The 20,061-nt window shown below is 34.9% G+C and overlaps 1 protein-coding gene across 1 annotated transcript in view; it reads left to right on the top strand.

Annotated features, from left to right (window-relative positions):
* Window positions 1-20,061, top strand: part of DIAPH3 (diaphanous related formin 3) — a 551,468-nt gene that overhangs the window by 327,082 nt on the left and 204,325 nt on the right. The window contains exon 22 of the mRNA XM_060191426.1: window positions 11,763-11,886. Coding sequence (XP_060047409.1) covers window positions 11,763-11,886 — 124 coding nt within the window. The remainder of the gene's footprint in view (window positions 1-11,762; window positions 11,887-20,061) is intronic.

A 20,061-nucleotide genomic window follows, 5' to 3' on the forward strand; every position in this document is an offset into this window, starting at 1 on the left:
CCCCCAGTTTGACTTAAAAAAAATCTTCTTAGGGTCATGCGATGGCACACCTAGTAGAGCACACATTAGCATGTACAAAGACCTGGTTCAAGCCCCTTGATCCCCACCTGTATTGGGGTTGTCTTCATGAGTGGTGAAGCAGTGCTGCCAGTGTCTCTCATTCTCTGTCCCTCTTTATCACCCACTACCCTCTTGATTTCTCTATATTCTCACAAATACAAGAAAGGAAGGAAGAGAGGGAAGGAGGGAAGAAAGAAAAGAAGGAAGGGCAGAGAGGAACGAAAAAGGGGAGAAAGATCCCTTTATGCCTGCTTTTCTCCTGAGTGCCTTTGTTTCTTTTGTCCTGTCTCTGTATAACTCATGTACATATAGAGCTATGTGGTAGATTCTAAATTGCATTTTTGGAAAGGAGCAACTGTGACATGGAATGCTGTCTAGTTTTATCGTTTGTACCAGGTTACTTACAGTAAACGTAACCTTCCTTTTGGTACTGTTTTTACTTGTGCTTCCTTGGGATGCCACCCAAGTTTTATTGATTCCACTATTTCCTTAAAAATAAATTCACAGATTTTTCAGAAAGACTTGAACCTCTTTTTAAAAACTATTCTAAAGCAGAGACTACTTCTGATCTGTTGTAAATAGAATTTGCTTTTAGAGAAAGTGATCAGTGTCCAGTGTATTACTATGAGCGTGGATTCAATAGTTGCTTCTAATTTCTACTTTTTTTTTTTACTTTTACATTAATAAATGTCCAACAACATTCTTTATATACTATGCTCAATTTTTTTGTCCTCTCCATCTTGTAAACCTCTTTGCTTTTAGACTCTTTTTTCACTTTTTCTGTTTACTTTAGCTAGTAATTTATTGATCTGACCCAAATATTTGTCTACTTAAATACATTTCCTGGTTTCTAATTTCTCAGGACTTTCCAACCAACATTTCATGATAAATGCCTTACTAAATACCAAATGTTTATCTTTTATTCACCTACTGTGAACACTTAGAACACTTAACTTCCAGGTGGCTGCCACCTGGACATTGCATAGTGTTTGAAAATTTCAAATTTATCTGCTATAGCAAGCAGAAAGCATTTTCAAAGGCTTCTACTAGTCTCCTTATGTTGAAGTCTCTGAAAATACTAATTAAAATTCAATAGCTACTTAAATACATTTTGAATAGTCAGCACTAGTTTATTGATTCAATTTTAACAGTATATATATAATTTAGTATATATTATAAAAACTTAAAAATACTTAATGTGCAACAGAATTAACAACACAATTAATACTGCATCAGTTGGAAGTTTTTATCATGGAAGTTATAGACCAAGACATCATAATTTTTGCAAGATTAGGAATTTTTATTTCAGATCATTTGTAGGAGTTTCATGAAAATATACATTAATGCACATCTCTGCCAATGTAATGAAGATATTTGACACTGCACATTTTTTCTGAAGGTCTTTTTTTATTTATTATAGTAGATAACCATGTAGGATTTTGCTTTTATTGAGCTATAAAAGAAGAACACAAAAATATATTCTGTCATGGCTGAATTGTGTGCATATATGCTGTGTCCTTCATGTGTTGTTTGAAGCGCCACACCTTTAAAAATTTATTGTATATGAAAGCAGGACTTTGAACAGTGGTGACTTGCCTCTTAGAATGGACTGGAATCCAGCCTGATTGGTATCCTTATAAGAAGGGGGGAATTTAGATGCTGGGAATGTGCATACATAGAAGACACAGTATTTGAAGGCACAGTGAGAATTGGGCCATCTAGAAACCAGGGCGGGGGCGCATTCCAGAAGAAACCACAGCATCTGACATCACAACCTTGAGCTATAGAACTATAGAACTGTGAGAAAACAGATTCCTGTTATTTAGGTTACCCCATTTGTGGTATATGATGGCAGCAGCCCTATGCAAACTATTATCCTAACTGAAAACATTTGTTTGCTTAGAGTATTTTAGGTTGTAAAATTAAGTAACCTACATTAGATGATTTTTTAAAAAAATTAATGTGATCAATTGAAGAAATATTCATAGACCTGCTGTGTTGGATGTACACTAGTAATCTGTTTAGAAATATCAGAGGTTCTCTTTATAAACCATGAATTTTCACATGATTTTAAGTAATTACAAGTATGCCTCAATTAAATTTTTTAAATAGACATGACGTGTAAATTAGCACATGCATAAAAAATATTGAGGCATTCTAAATAACTATGTCCATGAGTGCTCACACTTAATTTGGGGGGTAGATCTATAGCATATACTATGCATATATATATATATATATATATATATATATTTAGATTTCCTTTCAATTGCACTGGTCTTCCTGTTGTGCTTACTCTTTCATTATCATCTGTCAAACTAGTAGCAAATTCAGGAAGTAACCCTAGCTCAGGATCTCAAAAAGCAATCTTTTGCTCACTACCCCTGTAGATACTTCTTTACCCTTATCTTCCTTTTGCTACTATGATTGTTATAGTTTTGTTGTGAATAAATAGATGATGGGGAGAATCACATTCAGAATTATCTTTTCACAGTTTTCCAGAGTATCTATGAATATATAGCTTTCCTTTATTATTTTTTTTTTTCTTTTCCCCATGGTCCCATAGAAGGTGCTAAAAAACAAATCATCATCTGACATTGGGCAGTACTTGTCCGACAAGTGAGTGTTTGCAGCAATGTCTGGAAAGCTAGTCTATGTAGTGATCACAGTGAGCTAATTCCATAGTGTGTAGACATCTGATAACATATTTAAGATGTACAAAATGTTTTTCAAATTACTGTAAGCCTTATAACAGATAAGTTTACTTAAAATATATTTCACATTTAGATTTACATATACTTACTAATACTGATAGGTTTAAATTTTTGCATTTGAGAAACTCAATTTTTATGTGAAATATATCTGTGCCATTCTCAATATAAAAATATGATCAATGATAAGTACAGTACACCATGAGCTTGGTATAGTGTACAGCCCCAAGGTTCACGTTATCTGATTAACTGCATTTTATTTAAATCCTGCCACTCCCTCCCCACACACCACAGGAATTATCTATATAAAGTTGGCATCAAGGTTAAATTTCATAGGTATATGTCTGCTTGCTACAGTTTTTTACAGTATAAATATAAGCTATTTGGCAATCTTCAAAAAGTATATAGAAAGAACATTATCAAAAAATCTAGATGGATTAAGGATTCTGTAGACTGACATTGAAGAACACTGGGCATGGAGGAACTACTTGCAGCTAAAGATTGCTTTTTTGAGATACTGAGCTAGTGATACTTCGTGAATCTGCGACTACTTGGACTGACAGATGATGATGAAGGAGTAAACCACATCAGGAAGATCTCTATATCTTTTTTGGAGGTTACCAGACTGAAAGTGGCATCAATACAGCATTAATCTTTTCAAGAAACTAACAGTCTACATGTTTGCAGATTTTTAGCCAGCCACAAATAGCTACTTTGTAATAGCTACTTGACCAGTTCTATCAGTGTCACCTAGGAGCCGTAGCTTACATCAAATATAGGACGGGATCAACAGTGAAGACCAAGGTCCTAGAGCTCTCTTGGTCTGCTGGCTTAGAAGCTGTGTTCACTGCACTTTTGTTTTGTAATACAAAGTAAGACATTTCAAGCAAGGTAGAGGAAAAACCAGAATGAGAATATTCCATGGAATGCCTTAACATAACAAATCTGACTACTATAAAAAAAAATAACATTGATTGGGGAAAACACATTATGGCTAGTTGCTGAATGTCATTCTCACCCGTGTTACTGACATGATGACGAGGCTTGGAGATGATCACATGTTGCAGGTGAAATTACCAACTGCTCGCGAGAAACCACTATGTTTGTGAACTTGTCAAAATCTTGAATTGGTAGTTGTATTCCTTTTCTAGGCTGCAGTGGCCAAATAACACACACTTTAAACTGTAGACATCTATTCTCTAGCAGTTTAGGAATCCAGAAATGTTAAATCAAATTGTTAGTAGGATTGGCTCCTTCTGAGGGCTCTGTGGAAAACCAGTCAATATCTTTTAACTTCTCATGTTGACCAGCAACCTTAAGTGAATTTTAGCTTGTTCACTGGTGTTCTTCACCTTCCTTTTTCATTGTGCTGCTGTCTCTATTTCTCTCTTCATCCTCTCTTTTCTTATTAGGGACACCACTCATATGATTTAGACTCTATCTTAAATCCCAGTAGGGTGATTTCACCTCAAGAATCTTAGCTTATTCCATCTGCAGTTCTATATGGGCATGGAACCACAGTTGTTCTTGTCACGTTCCCATTGTTGCATGGAAATAGCACCATCTGCGTGCTATGCAATATTGAAGGGAAGTTAGAGAATGTTATACAAAAAGCATTTATCATTATGAGATGTTTGAGTATTAAAGTTACTTTGGATGACCTAAATTACTCTTTAAAGAAAAAAGAATATGTTTACTAGTGGGGGTCGGGGGGAGAGAGAGAATCAGAGCATTACTCAGGCATTTAACTTGAGACCTCATGCTTGCAAGTCAAAGGGAAGAGGAAAAAGGCCCCAAAATATGAAAATGAAACTGAAGCAGAAGACAAGTGGGTGGACATTAAAGATGATGAAGTTAGAATGTTACCAGGTTCTATAGGTCAGGATGGGCCATCCTGAGGATTTTTTACCTTACTCTTCAGATGCCAAGCCTTGGAAAGAGTTTTTGAGTGGCATCTGTGTGACTTGCATTTCAAAGCATGATTTTACTGTTTACCTTTGCCGATATGAAGCAAACAGCAACTTATTTTGAATCTGCCTTTTTATCACCGTTTCAGTTTTGAACTTTTTTTTTATTATTGTTGGAGGATTTATGATGCTATTCTAGAGTTTTTATTTTGTTATAGACCTATTTTTAATGTTAAGAGTTTAAAAAATATTTTTATTAGGGATTTAATAATGATTTACAAGGTAATATGGCCACAGGATAATTCTTCATCTCACCCACCACCTAAAGCTCTATCCTCACACCATTCCACGATGATAATGATAACGACCTTAGTTCTCGTAAAGTCTCAGAGACAGTTTGGCCACCCTTTTCTTCCAAGTTCATGTTTTTCAGTTCTCTATATTTTACATATGAGTGAAACTATTTAATAATTGTCATTAATATTTCTCGGGTTTTTTTTTTGTTTTTTAGTTTTCATCATGTGCCAGGACCCCAAAGTACCACCTTCTTCCCCTGTCCCCTACTGCCTTCTTCTCCTGAGGTGTTTTATTTTTGTTGTTGTTGTTTGTTTGTTTGTTTGTTTTGGTTTTTTTGGTGCAATCCACCAAGCCCAATCTTACTTTGTATTTTTCCTTATTGCCCTGATTTCTTAAGCTTCAACTATACGTGTATTCATCCTTTTTTTTTTCTTACCTCACTCAACATGATTCCTTCAAACTTTATCCAACTTAATGTGAAGGAGTTGGCTTCATTTTTAATAGTTGAGTAGTATTCGGCTGTGTATACAGTGTATAGTATGTATACATACAACTTTCTTAGTAGTGTATCTGTCCTTGGACATATGGGTTGCTTCCAAGTTTGGCCTATTATAAATGGCACTGCTGTGAACAAATATAAATATACTTCTTCAGATGGGTGTTTTGCTTTCTTGAGATCTATAGTCAGGATAGGAATTGCCAGATGACGGTCCCTTTCTAGCATTTTGAGATTTCTCCAGATTGTTCTTCAAAGGGGTTATACCAATTTACATCCACAGCAACAGTGAAGGAGGGCTGCTTTTCCCCCTACATCTAGCCAACTTTTGCTGTTACTATCCTTTCTAATGTATGATATTCTCACAGAAGTGAAATGGTATCTCTTTGTTGCCTTTATTTGCATTTCTTTGATTGACCGTCTCAATGAGCATTTCTTCATGTGTCTGCTGATCCTCTGGATCTCTTCTTTGTTGAAATTCTGTCCATATATTCTCCTAATTTTTTTTTTATTTTTTAATGGAGTCATTTTGTTGTTGTTTCTGAATTTGGTGAGGTATTTATATATCTTTCTTGGTGTTTTGTATGTTGTAAGTCATGTAAAGGTTCTTCTCCCATATCATAAAGAGTTTCTGTTTTGGTAGTTGTTCTTAGTGCTATGCAAAAGCTTTTCAGTTTGATGTAGACCAATTGGTTTATTTAATTTTTTGTTTGCTTGTTTTCCTTGCATTTGGATTTTAGTCATTGAAGGTGTTTTGAAAGCTTACATCAAAAAGAATTTTGCCAAAGTCTTCCTCTAAATATTTGATAGTTTCTGGTCTAACGTCCTTACCTTTGATACATTTGGAATTCCCTTTTATGCATGGAAAAATGTAATGGTCCAGTTTCATTAGTCTGCATGTTTCAATCCAATTTTCCCAAAACCATTTGTTATTGTCTCTTTTCTCTCTTTAGTATTTTATGCCCACTTATCAAAATTATTTGCCCATAAGTGTAGGGTGTTGAAAACTTTTTACTGCCATTAAGGCTTATTTTTGTTTATCTTGTTCACCCTATAGTGTTTAAAATAAATACACTTATTTATTAATTTGAGTAAAGGAGACCAGGATACTGCTCAGTTTTGTTATATGTGGTACCTGCTATCAAAACTGGGGCCTTCATGCATGTGAGATCTATGGTCTACCACTGAGCTATGTAGGCAGTTCTTAATTAATTTTTTAAAGCTTGCATGGCCTTATTCAAACAGTTTACTAAAAATTATTCAGGAAACCTTTTTCTTGTTAATGTTGGAATCCTGAAATGGTGTCTCTAAGAATAGGGAGGTTTATTTAACTTGGATGTTTAAATTGTTTTCTGGTAGTAAATTGTTGTGTAAACATACTTTAAAAGAAAACAGTTTCTGGTTGGGAAGATAGCATAGTAGTTTGCAGATGAATTTTCTGTCTGAGGCTGAGAGCTAAGTGTAATTCCCAACACCACCATAATCCAAGGGGAGTCGAGTGGTAGCACAGCAGGTTAAGTGCACGTGGCGCAAAGCTCAAGGACTGATGTAAGGATTCAGGTTCAAGCCCCTATCTCCCCACCTGTAGGGGAGTCTCTTCACAAGCGGTGAGGCAGGTCTGCAGGTGTCTGTCTTTCTCTCGCCCTCTCTGTCCTAACCAACAATGAAGACAGACAACAATAATAACTACAACAATAAAACTATAAGGGCAACAAAAAGGAATAAATAAATATTTAAAAAAAAAGAATATCCTTCCCATAATCCAGAGTTGATCAATGTGATTGTTGGAAGGAAAAGTGTATCATGGAGTATGCATGATATGTAGGTATGAATGTGACATTTTTTAGTAAGCTTGTTATGAAACAATGACCAACAAATCTAGGAGATAGTCAAGTAGTTATTTGATTCTAAATAATTTTGCATATACATAATTTCCACTTTCCTTTTTTATTTGAAGTATGTATATAATTAGTGAGGCTATCCTCTACGGAAAACGTGTACTCATAATTTCTTTCAACAAATATAAGATATTTTAACTTTTATGTAAAGCTTCTTTCACATTTGTATGCATAACTGTAATAAAAAGGCACTTGAAACCAAGTGCTTTTTTATTATAATTTTTCATTTCAATACTTAAGATTTTAATCTTATGCTTTGTTATTTTTTTGTTTTTTAATTTTTTAAAAATATTTATTTTATTTATTTATTCCCTTTTGTTGCCCTTGTTGAGATAAATGGAGAGAGGAAGGGAAGACAGAGAGGAGGAGAGAAAGATAGACACCTGCAGACCTGCTTCACCGCCTGTGAAGCGACTCCCCTGCAGGTGGGGAGCCGGGGTTCGAACCGGGATCCTTATGCCAGTCCTTGTGCTTTGCACCACCTGCGCTTAACCCGCTGCACTACAGCCGGACTCCCCTGTTATTTTGTTTTTAAGGCTTATATCTCAAGAGGTTAAAGTTTAGATGGAAGTACATTCTATCAATACTTTGAGTTTCTGCACTGTTTTACATAGTGGAAAATACAAAAAAAAAAGAAGAAAATACAGTGTCTTTTGACAAATTTCTTCTCAGTGGAGAAGGTACATTAAACAGTAAAAGTAATTGAGCACAGTGATTTCAAAGTTAGATTTAATTACTAATTGTAACATATAAAGGGAGCACCCCATGGGGGAGAGCTGTTAGTTTTGTTTGTTTGTTTGTTTGTTTGTTTGAAATGGAGCAGGGACCTCATACAGCTCAATTTCTATGCTCCCAGACTTATTTGTCATTCATCCAGAGAGACAGAGAGGGTAAAGCACCACAGCACCCTTCCTTTCTCCCTTCCCTCCCTCCCTCCCTCCCTCCCTACCTTCCTTCCTTTCTTCCTTCCTTCCTTCCTTCTTTCCTTTCTCTCTTTCTGGCTCAGCAGCCATCTTTTTTCCATTGTTGTTGTTGGATAGCACAAAGAGAAATTGAGAGAGGAGGGTTAGGAAAAGACACCTGCAGACCTGCTTTCACTGCTTGTAAGGCGACCCCCCCCCCACCACCACCACCATCAGCTGAGGGCTCAAACTGGGATTCTTCCCTGTGTCCTTGTGCTTTCTACTATATGTGTTTATCCCAGTGTGTTGCCCCCCCCACCACCACAACCACAAGTTTCTTTCTCTCAAGCCTGGATCACATACATGACAAGCCATATTCTCTACCCAGGAGTTATCTCTGACAGTTGCTGGTATCTTTTGAGTTCTGTGCTAAGTGTATTAATAGGAGTGGCTAAGGTAGTGAGCAGGGTAGAACAGAGACATGCTACTTACAGTATGCTTTATAAAATTGATAGAGGGGTCAGAGTTATGGTATAATGGTGGCATTTTGTTTTGTAAATTGTGTATAGTAGAAAAGCCAGGTTGTCATTGGAGCCCGGATGTTGAAGTAGTTAACTGACAAGTTTTAGTCAGCAAAATGTCCAATAAAGTTCTAGATGTCTTGGTTATATCTGAGTTATAAGAAAAAAGAATGGTCAAAACTAGCAGGTTTCTGGCAAAGGAACCTGAATTTGTGGTTTTGCTGCCCACTGAGCAGTAGTGATTCAGATAAGCATTTGATTGGGAAGCAGACACACGATGTCTGAGGTGACCCAGAGACATCTTATCTTATTGAATTTTAACTGAGTAACATGCAAACGTTGAAATTGCTTGAAGTGATTTTGTCAAGTTTGTTTAATGATGACTGTTTTCTTTTACTTCTAAAAAATGAAAAGGAATAAAAAAAGATTAATTTCTTGGTTAAGATAAGTGATCAAGCTGAAAGATAAAATTCGTACACAGGTCACCTAATTAGACACCAAATTAGCACTTCTTGGAGGGCGCACTATTTAAAAAACTCTTATTTTATTTTATATTTTGCCACCATTTATCTGGAATTTGGTCACTACAAACTCACCTCTCCTGGCAGCCATTTTTTTTTTTCTACTTTATGTGATAGGACAGAGCGGGAGAGAGAGACAGAGAGAGATAGACACCTGCAGACCTGCTTCACTTCTCTTGACTCTTCCTCCCTGCAGGTGCGGCTCAGGGGTTCAAACCTGGATCATTGCACATGGTAAAATATGCACTTAACCAGGTGTGCTACAACCCTGTCTCCCAGTTTACAACTCTTTAACTGGCTTTTTAAATGAACAAAAAATAGTCACTGATCTCAAAGGACTTGAAAAGTGTGTTTGAACATGTATAAAGGACATCACTATAGGAATATGATTGCTTAAAAAAAAAAACTACCAAGTGAAATTTTAAATGTACTTTAATTTAACTCATTGAGATGGCCCAAAACATTAAATTCATGTCCATCCCATCATCAATAAAACAGAGATGACAGTACTTATGTCATGGTATTCTTGTGAGATCAAATAAATGAATAAATGGAAAATGACAGTACTTAGCATATCTACACACAGTGTTTTAGCTACAGGCATTACTGTTGTCATTGCTGTCATCATCATCATCATCACTATTACTGTTACCATTACATGATCATCACTCTGACTGTGCTTTTTTTTATTGGTCACAGTACTCAAATTTTTTCTGGATGTAGTATATTTACTTTAGAAATTGTGTTTATGAACCTTTGTTTAGTGGGGATTTTCAAAGTTTAAGGGAGTGTAAAAGTAACTGAACCACCTGTAAGATTGCTAAAGAGATGATAGAATACTAATGAGGCTATAGAGGAGAGATCAAATAGACTAGGTGAGCAAAAGAAGCCAAAGAAAAAAACTGGAAAAGAGAAGAATAAATGAAACACCATATACCTAATCAAACAGATGTCCTGGTTGTGAATAATTGACAAACATACCTAAAAATGAAAGAGCATAGCAGAAGGAATATGTGTTACCAGTATGAACAGTGTATAGCTCAATACTGAGTATGTGTGTTAAAGAGACTGAATTCAACACTATCTTAATGAAAACATTTTATGTACTGTTATCTGAGCTATTGTCTCAATTTTAAGGATCACAGAAAGGGAACATAAGTAGTAAAAAAGAGAATAGAGAAATGTACACCAATGTAACTTTAGAGTAGCTTCTCTACCATGAGATCAAAAGGTTAACTTTGTCATTGTTTGGGAACAAACAGCTATTACATGTGGCACTCGGAAGAGTTCAATCAGTAGACTCATTAAGCTCTGTATCTGAGAATTAGGCTGCTAATTGTGTTTATAGCAAAATATTTTAAGGTTTTATTAAAAGGTATTCAATGATGTTAGAATCATCAATGTTTTGGGGGATAGCTACTTTAAAAAGCATACTCAAAACCATATGATCTTATGTAGCGCTATTTTTCATGCTTCCTTTCTATTACATTCTGTTGAACCAAGGTTATAAGATTCATTCATATGGTTAGGTTTTTAAGTTCACAAAAGATGAAGAGTGGTCCATCCATGCCAGAAAAAGCCTGATTTAACTACTTCTTCAAGATTTGAAACCTGAAAATTGTAACTCTACCATTTTTTCCTTTTTGTGCATTGCATATTAGTCAAAGAAGGAAGAAAAATAAAACATATATTGCACGCTTACATGATGCCATGACTGAGTCTCCAAACTAATTTTTCAGTCTTTTATTTTAGAGAGAGAGAAAGAGAGACAGAGACAGACAGGGAGGATGTCTCTACAGTATTACTCCACCTTTCATAGAGTCCTAGCTAGCACTATCCATGGTACTTCCCAGGTAATACCAAGGTTTGAACTCAGGACCTCCATGTTTGGAAAGATGTGCATTCTCCTGGGCCCCACAGAATAAAAATGTTCTTGACTAGATAATAGAGATTTTGTTGAGCGTACCAATTAAGAAAGCTAAACATTTTTATTCTGCATATTACAATGCCTTTGATACTCTTCATTTCTATTGTTAATCACTTTGGACAGTTCCTTCTCAAGAGCACAATTTTATAAAACTGTTAAGGCTATATTGAAATAGGTTCAATATTGAACATAACATTTCTTTGTCTTTTGAATATACTGATCTTGCAATATTGTAGAGTGTCAGACCTCCAAATTTAAACAAAACTTACTCTTGAATGTGGTTTGTTCAAGTATGTATTTCCTAATTTTTCTTATGTGCTAAAGATTTTCATTAAAGTTCTTTTTATCCTGTACTTAAAAATCAGTTTTTTTTTTTATCACAGCATTTACCTATCTTTTGTTATACTGCAATTTCTCATGTTATTATTTCATGGATTTTCAAAAATGTTTTGTTTCTAGAGTGTTTTACCTTTTTATATTATAATTTTGTCCTTTTGAGGCATTTAATATACTCTCTTTTAGTCTCAGTAGAAACGCTGGAAAAGAATTTGAAGCAGATGGGAAGGCAACTTCAACAGCTTGAGAAAGATTTGGAAACCTTTCCCCCTCCTGAGGACTTGCATGATAAGTTTGTGATAAAGATGTCCATATCCTTTTGATGTCTACATAACCTAATTAAGAATTATATTAAGATTGGTAATTTAGTGTCTTAAATATTTTTTTCTAATTAAAGGTCTATCTATAATGTCAAATGATAAAAATTTCATCTTTGCCTGTGGGGAAATTTTATCAATTTTTGTCTATCATGAGTAATACAAAAATATCTGCTATTTTACTTTGTTTTTTTCACCTTGGACAGTATAAAATGTTCTTTATCTTTTTCCCTTTCATATGCCCTATGTCTTCTGGTGCTAATGTTATATTGAAAGGATATAAAAGTTGAACTTGAGGACATTTGAATCTGGCATCACTATGTGATTTATTTTTGAGGTGTTTCAGGAAGCAGACTAATCCACTCAGTTTTAATAGGTAGTATAATCAGTTGCAAGTCAGTGACTCTTTTCTACTCTACATTATGTGACTAATCTAACAAATTGATAATAATGTAGATCAACAGAAGAACAAATACACTTTTGCAGGGGAGGCCAAAGATTTGATACTTCAACTGTAACCCTGGCAAGTGAGGATTTTGGCCATTTTGAGATATGGAATGGGATTGTGTCATGTGGCTTCAAGAAGGAGGAGGGAAAAGAGAGAAGTTGATTTTTCATAAGCAGGTGTCTTCTCTGTCATGTCTTTTAGACAAAATAAGTCATCTCAAGTGTAATAGTTCTCTTTTCTGTGGTAGGACCCCATTTTAGCTCTTTAGACAGTTGAGAAGTAAAAGTTTTCCTTTGTCTGCTGGCTCTTGGCTGCCTTAGCTCAGAATAATCAACGTGACAAAGTGGCACATTTTGAAGTGGCATATTCTGCTCTCCCTCAGTAAAAACAGAAAATTAACTCATGTTCCAGAAACTTTAGTGTTTCCTTTAGACATACTACTTGGTTCCAAAACCAACATTTGGTTTGTGCCTTACATTATTAGTGTAGGTATCTCCAAACCTAAATTGACAATTGAATGTGTGCAGGTAAGGAGGCATATATATTGAGCATGAAGCATGTATCCTATTTTTATGTCTTTATTGAATTCAATTACCTAGGTTTCCCTAAGTTTGTAGTTTAATCTCTAATGAATAATTGAAATAATAAACTTTTTATTTCCTGAAATTAATGTTGAGTTGCTTTATAAGCCATTCTGAAATTAGAGACTGATAGCTTTTCTGTTATAATAAAGTATTGTTGTGTATTATTAAAATCCTATATGGACTTCAGCATTGAGTTCTAAAGGATAGCCCTCTTTTTAAATAAGTTGTTATAGACATTTTGTATACGTTATTTTAAGAATGATTGCTTCAAATAAAATAGCTGTTTCCCCTTTATCTCCTTTCCTCTGAGATTTAGCAAATCACAAAATTATTTGTCTTGTATATTTTACTGTATACGCTTTCAGCTTAATTGTGAATTAGTTCAATTTTAGCTTTCTTCACTGTCTCTTTAGGGAAATATCATAAAAATGTACTCCAGCAACAATCAATTCAGACTAATGTGTTTGTTCCCTTTCATACATTCCCTACCAATCCAGTTTCTCCCTTTATTAGGCAGGGTATCTCTAGCACTACATCGGAATAGGCTGTTTTCTTAAAACTATGAAATCTGTATTTCTGTATCAAAAAAAACCAAGTTACAGTGCCTTCTCATTTGGCAAAGTGTGTATTTTGAAACATTTTTTTATTGCAGTTATATCAATTTTATTATTCTTAGCTCTTCCCCTTTAGTCATTTTATCATGTCAAGATATTAATATCTTTATATTGTAATCAGCATGTATTATTTATTGACATTAATGTTCATCATAGAATGTACATTACAGGAGAAATGTTTGTGTCCTTTTCTTTTTTTAAATAATCCACCTTGCATATAATAACTATGGAGCTTGGATTTCTGGAACATATTATCTTAAGATAAATTACTGAACTTAGTGTAAAGGTTACAGAACCCTGCTCCGCAGACAATTTCAGGACCTATGCATACTTGTATTCATATGACACAAGAAGCTGAATGATGTCGGCCTCTTGATAGGTATGCAACTCATAAAAAGCAACCAGCAGGAAATCAGAAACAGGAAGGATGATGCTTTGTTGGAAACAGTTTTTCATTTTGAGTACAATTATACTCCATGGACAAGAAAGCTACTACATCCTGTCGCTAAATATCACAACCTAGAAGCCTCTAATGAACTGATTAGCATTCATGTATCTCTTGGAAGTCAGATATATGAACAGTTGGTGCACTTTGCTATTGACAAAGCTTATAATCATAAATATTCTTCGCTGAGATTAAATTGCACTCGTTTGCTTTTCATCTTAGACATACTAGTTTCAAAGTAATTAAATTCATTCATTGCAAAGCTTTGTTTACTTTAATTAGGACTGACAACAAGTCAGATTTTGAATATTAGATGCTTTTATACAGATCTTATTAAAGTGGCAAATTATGAGCGTCTTAGATCTTATCAAATGGGGTAATTTTGAAGCAACAATGCATAGTGAATAAAAATGTATTTCAAGCCTAGGTTATTAACACTTAAACTGTGTTATGTTTTAAGTCTGTGATTTGGTAGTTGTAGCATAGGTCAGATGTTTGGTCTATCAACCAATCATGAAAGAATGTATCTTAAAGTTAAGGATTTTTGTAAGTGTATGCATATGCATATCTGTAGTATTTATATATAGTGAATATATAGATGCATGTAAGTAGATAATTAAACAACTATAATCTAGCAATCTATTTAGTTTATTAATCATTTTACATTATGCAATGGTTATAATACGAAATTTCACTGTTAGCATTCATAGTCTATTACCTTTTCATTCTTCCAGTGAAGACTCTTTTCATATGTGTCTTATGTGTCTGGTGCTTTTGTTTAGTTGCACAGTTATTTCATATATTATATCAGCATGGTCTTTACTATTGTTTTTTTTTATTTTTATTTTTTAAATATTTATTTTATTTATTTATTCCCTTTTGCTGCCCTGGTCTTTACTATTGTTTTATGCAAACTTTTATATAGAGAGTGTGTATTTATGTGTGTATAAACCAAGTTTTTATAAGTGATAGAAATATGACAGCAGGATTTATGTTCAGTCTTGTAACCTTTAAATCCTGGTTAACTTCTCTTTTTAAGGAAGTTAGCAAATCCTAATTGTGGCTCCTTATATACTCATCCTCTCCCTGAAATCTGTTAGAAAAAAATCATTTTTAAATGTTTTTGCTTTTATCATAAAATATGTGACACGATACTTAATTTCTCTCTGTGTCTAGACCTTCAGTTTCCTTGTTGCTGTCCCACTACATTGCAATATTTTAGGTACTCTGGAATTTCTACCTAGAAGTTAAGACCCTTCCAGTAAGTTCCCTCAGTGAAACACTTAGGTAGTATTTATACCTGCATTCCATGCTATATGAGGCACTGTGTTTTTCAGATAAAGAAATTCAATACATTTTAATTTAGTTGAACTGTTTCTAAAAAGTAAAATGGAAAAGTGGAATGGGTGGAATATAAATTTGTATGAAATGTGCAAACTTGGGTGACAGATTTTTCTAGTGTTGAAATAGTCATTTATTTTGCTCCTCTCTTCCTTCCTCCTGTCTTTTCTCCTTGTCTTCCTTCTATTCATCCTTCCTCCTTCCCTCTCCTTTTACTGTTTTCCCTTTACTCTTATACCTCTTCAAAATTGTGTTGTATACTAACTCTCCACCCTAGCCACTGAGACTTTGTTTTCTCACTTTTTAAAATATATTATTATTATTATTATTATATTTATGTATTCGTTTTTTTGTTGGGCAAAGACAGAGAGAAACTGAAATGGAAGGGGAAAACAGAAAGGGAGGGGAAAAAAAATGAAATACCTGCAGCACTGTTTTTCCCAGTTACTAAGCTTTTCCCCTGCAGGTTGGCGGTTGGGGGGCTTGAACCAGGGTCCTTGCTATATACAAATTAGCACTGACTGCTCTGTTACACGTAGGTACTAGGTTTCAACTCTTTCAGTGTCTTAGCCTAGATTACTCTCTCTCTCTTTTTAATTTTCTGTATTTATTCATTGGATGAAGTCAGAAATCAAGAGGGAAGAGGGTGATAGAGAGGGAAAGAGACAGAGAGACACCTATAACCCTGCTTCACCCCTTGCAAAGTTTTTCCCCTGCAGTTTCATTCCCTGGTCTTTGCACTCTGTAATGTGTGTGCTTAACCAGGTGCGCCACCACTTGGCTCCTTAACATAGACTTCTCTGCCTGCCCAGCATAAATTAGTCTCTGTCACTTTACATTCTGCCGGGCTGGCTTCATGGGCAGGAGACAGACAACCAGGGACTCATGGCTGAGTGGTACACAGTTTAGTCTTTATTCATGTGGAACGCAGGGCAATCTAAGATAAGCTATCTCTAATCACAGTCCTGTCCTTATATATACTTGCCAAGTAGGGTGGAAACAGGATGTGAAGTAGAGAGGGTGGAGCAAAAAGAGACTGGTGCAAATTAGGGTGTGCTACGAGAGGGGGCGGAGCAAAAAGACATCATGAACCAGAGGGGATTAAACCAATGCCCTGCAGGCAGGGTGGTGCTTAGTTAACAGTGGTTATGTAAATAGAATACAGTGTTAAGTAGGGGGGGATTAAACCAGTGAAACAGAAGGGGTCTTAGAAGTATACCAACACATTCCAGACTTTTTACTTCCTTCAACATATGTATACCTAGCTATCTATCTGCCTATATCACTGTATGTGTCTTATCATTTACTTGTTTAATATCTGTCATTCCACACTAGAATGTAATATAGTGGAAACTTTGCTTACCTTCTTCACTACTATTTTCCTTATTGTCTCCATGAGGGGAATACAGTGGGACTTGACACACATTCACCGCCTGCCTTACTGGTTTCCTGAATGACTGGATCCTGAGTACTTACGGAATATCTGATTAATGTTACCATTTATTCCATCCTAATAGACATTTTACATTTCTGAGTTAATATGCCTATTTCTATCATTTCAATTCAATCATAAATTTGCCATGCTAGAGGGTAATTCTTGTTACTCCAAAAGTCAATTCATTTACATTAAGATCTTTTTTTTTTTGTAGAAAGCAATGTTACAATTAAGTTATACAGTTCTGGACTTGTTAAGGCAAGACAATGTAATTTCTTCGATTTAGACTTCTCTCCAATCATATCTTTAATAGGGCTACACTGTTTTAAGTATGCACAGACATATTTCAGTACTTCCCATTACCTTTTGTGTTTTCTAGCTTTAATTTAAAACAAAAAAGTATTAGATAACACAACTTTATTTTTACCTGTTGCTCTACTTTACCTATTTGTTTGTGTGTGTGTTCCTGCATTTGTATCTCATTTTATACATAGAAAACCTATCAATTTAATCCAACATTAAGGAAATGTTACTCTTTCTACCAAAGTTTAGGAATGATGGCAGCAGGATGAAATAAGCAATTGATACCGACACCTAATAAATCTAAAAATATGGGATTCACTATCTAGAGAATGGGTAATGAGCCTCAAGAAATGTGGTAAGAAAAAAAGCCTTGCTAGGATTACTTCTAGAATCTGCTGAATTTAAAAGCATAAAAACACAATTTTTAGCCCTGGCATCTCATGTACCAAGGGCCTAGTTATGTCTCTCTCTGTTTACTTTTTCTTTCATTGATAAAGAAATAGATCTTTGTCAAACACATTGAAATTGGAATAGTAGAGAAACTTCACAACTTAATTACAGATGTATATAATTGGTTACTAATACATATAATTCTTACGTTTTTATTATCTTTATTTACTTATTGTATAGAGACTTCCAGAAGTTGAGAGGGAAGGGAGTTATCGAGGGAGAGTGACAGAAAGACTCCTGCAGCACTGCTACACCACTTGTGAAGCTTTCCTCCTGAAGGTGGGAACTGGGGGCTTGAACCTGGGTTTTTGCGCATTATAATGTGCACTCAACCACGAGTGCCAATCACAGCCCCGGTTACTAATACATTTTATATCAGAGAAACAATGGATCATTCATAACTTGAGAATTAAAGGAATAGTTAGTTAGGGGCCAGGCAGTGGCGCACCTGGTTGAGCACACACATACAGTGTGCAAGGACCCAGGTGTTCAAATTCCCGGTCCCCACCTGCAGGGGAGGAGCTTCACCAGTGATGAAACAGGGCTGCAGGTGTCTCTCTGTCTCTCTCTCTCTCTCTCTCTCTCTCTCCCTCCCCCTCTCCTCTCAGTTTCTCTCTGTCACTATCCAGTAAATAAGTAAAATTTTTAAAAAAGAAAAAAATTGAAAAAATAAACATTTTTTTAAAAAAGAATAGTTAATAAAAGAGGAATAGAGTCTTAAGTAATAAGTTTAAACAAACAAAAGCAAACCAGTTAGAAATACCTAAATAATCCATGTGGCTACAGTTTCTATATAGAACATAAATAATTATTCATTGGTGGTTATAGATTAACTAAACCAATATTGATCTCTGAACTTACTAAATAAATGCAGGGATGATTATTTCTCATTACAAATGAATCACAATATATTTCATTAATGATAGTTTTATAATGAGTTTCAAATATGATTTGTGCCTACAGTGATTTTATGCAAATGTGAAAGTTTCATGAATATGGATATTTCACATGATAGCATTGAAGTATGTCACATGTGCATATATATAATGTAATAATTTTCATGAATTTTGATCATGTGCATATATATAATGTAATAATTTTCATGAATTTTGATCTGACAACAAAATTTTTGTTCGCCTAAAAATTGAAAAGTTGATAGTGCAGAGCTATCAGCTGGTGATACAATAATCTAAACTCTAGCAGTTGTAAGGTATTTAGTTATACTAATGAATGTGAACTGAGTCATAGGCAGATATATAGATTTTCTTTGTATAACTGAAAAGAATTAAACTATATTCCAGAGTTCCTACATTCTAGTCTATTCTTTTTTCTAAAACACCATATGCATGTTTCTTAAACAGAGTATGGTATAAGAAAATTAAAGGAAAATAAAACTCCCCACATTTGGAAAAGGTAATATATAACCTATGGAATGATATGAGTAAGTGGAAGTTTTGATTCACTGAGATCACGGAGTTTTCCTGTTGAGGATAACCCAGTGAGGGACCACTCGGATGAGCTTTTCTGAAATTGTGTTTATTTCCCTGATTTACTCTAAGGACATTTATTCTTGTGTTTTTTGTTGTTGTTGTTGTTTATTTGTTTTTATGTTTCAACTACTTGATTTCCTGAAAATGTCACTGATTTATATTTTGATTTGTGTTGTTTTGTATTGACATGCCAAGTCAAATGCGCATTATCCTGTGTATGGGCCTTTGTTCAAATTCCTACTGTGCATCTATAGAGAGCAAACTTCACAAACATTGAAGTAGAACTGCAGTCCTCTCTTCCTCTCCTGCTTCTTTCTTCCCTCTCTCCTCTCAATTTCTCTTTGTCCTATCAAATAAAAAAAAATAGTAGTGTTAAAAAAAATAAGGAAAAAATGGCCACCTTGAGCTAGAGGTTCCTTGTGGAAACACTAAGCCCAGTGACTATTCCGGTGGCAATAAAAATTAATTAAGTTACTCTCATTCTGAGTCTACTGTACGTAGATTTGTGTTAACATAAATGAGACAACATTTTTGTGTCACATGTGTACAATCATAATTTTATACCATGTAATGCATAGAACTAATGCAATGATTCAGGACATTTGTTTTATATATTTTTAAATTTATATATATATATTTTTTTCCTTTTTTTTTTTGCCTTTGTTTTTTATTGTTACTGTGGTTATTATTGTTATTGATGCCATCATTGTTACATAGGACAGAGAGAAATGGAGAGACGAGGGGAAGACGGGGGGGGGGGAGAGAAAGACACCTTCATCGCCTCTGAAGCAACCCCACCCCTGCAGGTGGGGCGCAGGGGGTTCGAACTGGGATCCTTAAGCTGGTCCTTGCACTTCGTGCCACGTGCACTTTACCCATTGCGCTACTGCCTGCCTCCCAGGACGTATATTTATTTTTTTTGAAAGAAGTGAAAACTTTAATTTACTTACAGATATAAGTTCTTAGTGCAACCCCTGGAAATCCATTTTTGTATTATTTTAGAACCTGACAGCTTAAATCTCTAGGCTAACAAAATAGCTCATTTGAATAGTGTGCTG

Source organism: Erinaceus europaeus, chromosome 5 (genome assembly GCF_950295315.1).
Source record: "Erinaceus europaeus chromosome 5, mEriEur2.1, whole genome shotgun sequence".
In the NCBI taxonomy this organism is placed as follows: Eukaryota; Metazoa; Chordata; class Mammalia; order Eulipotyphla; family Erinaceidae; genus Erinaceus; species Erinaceus europaeus.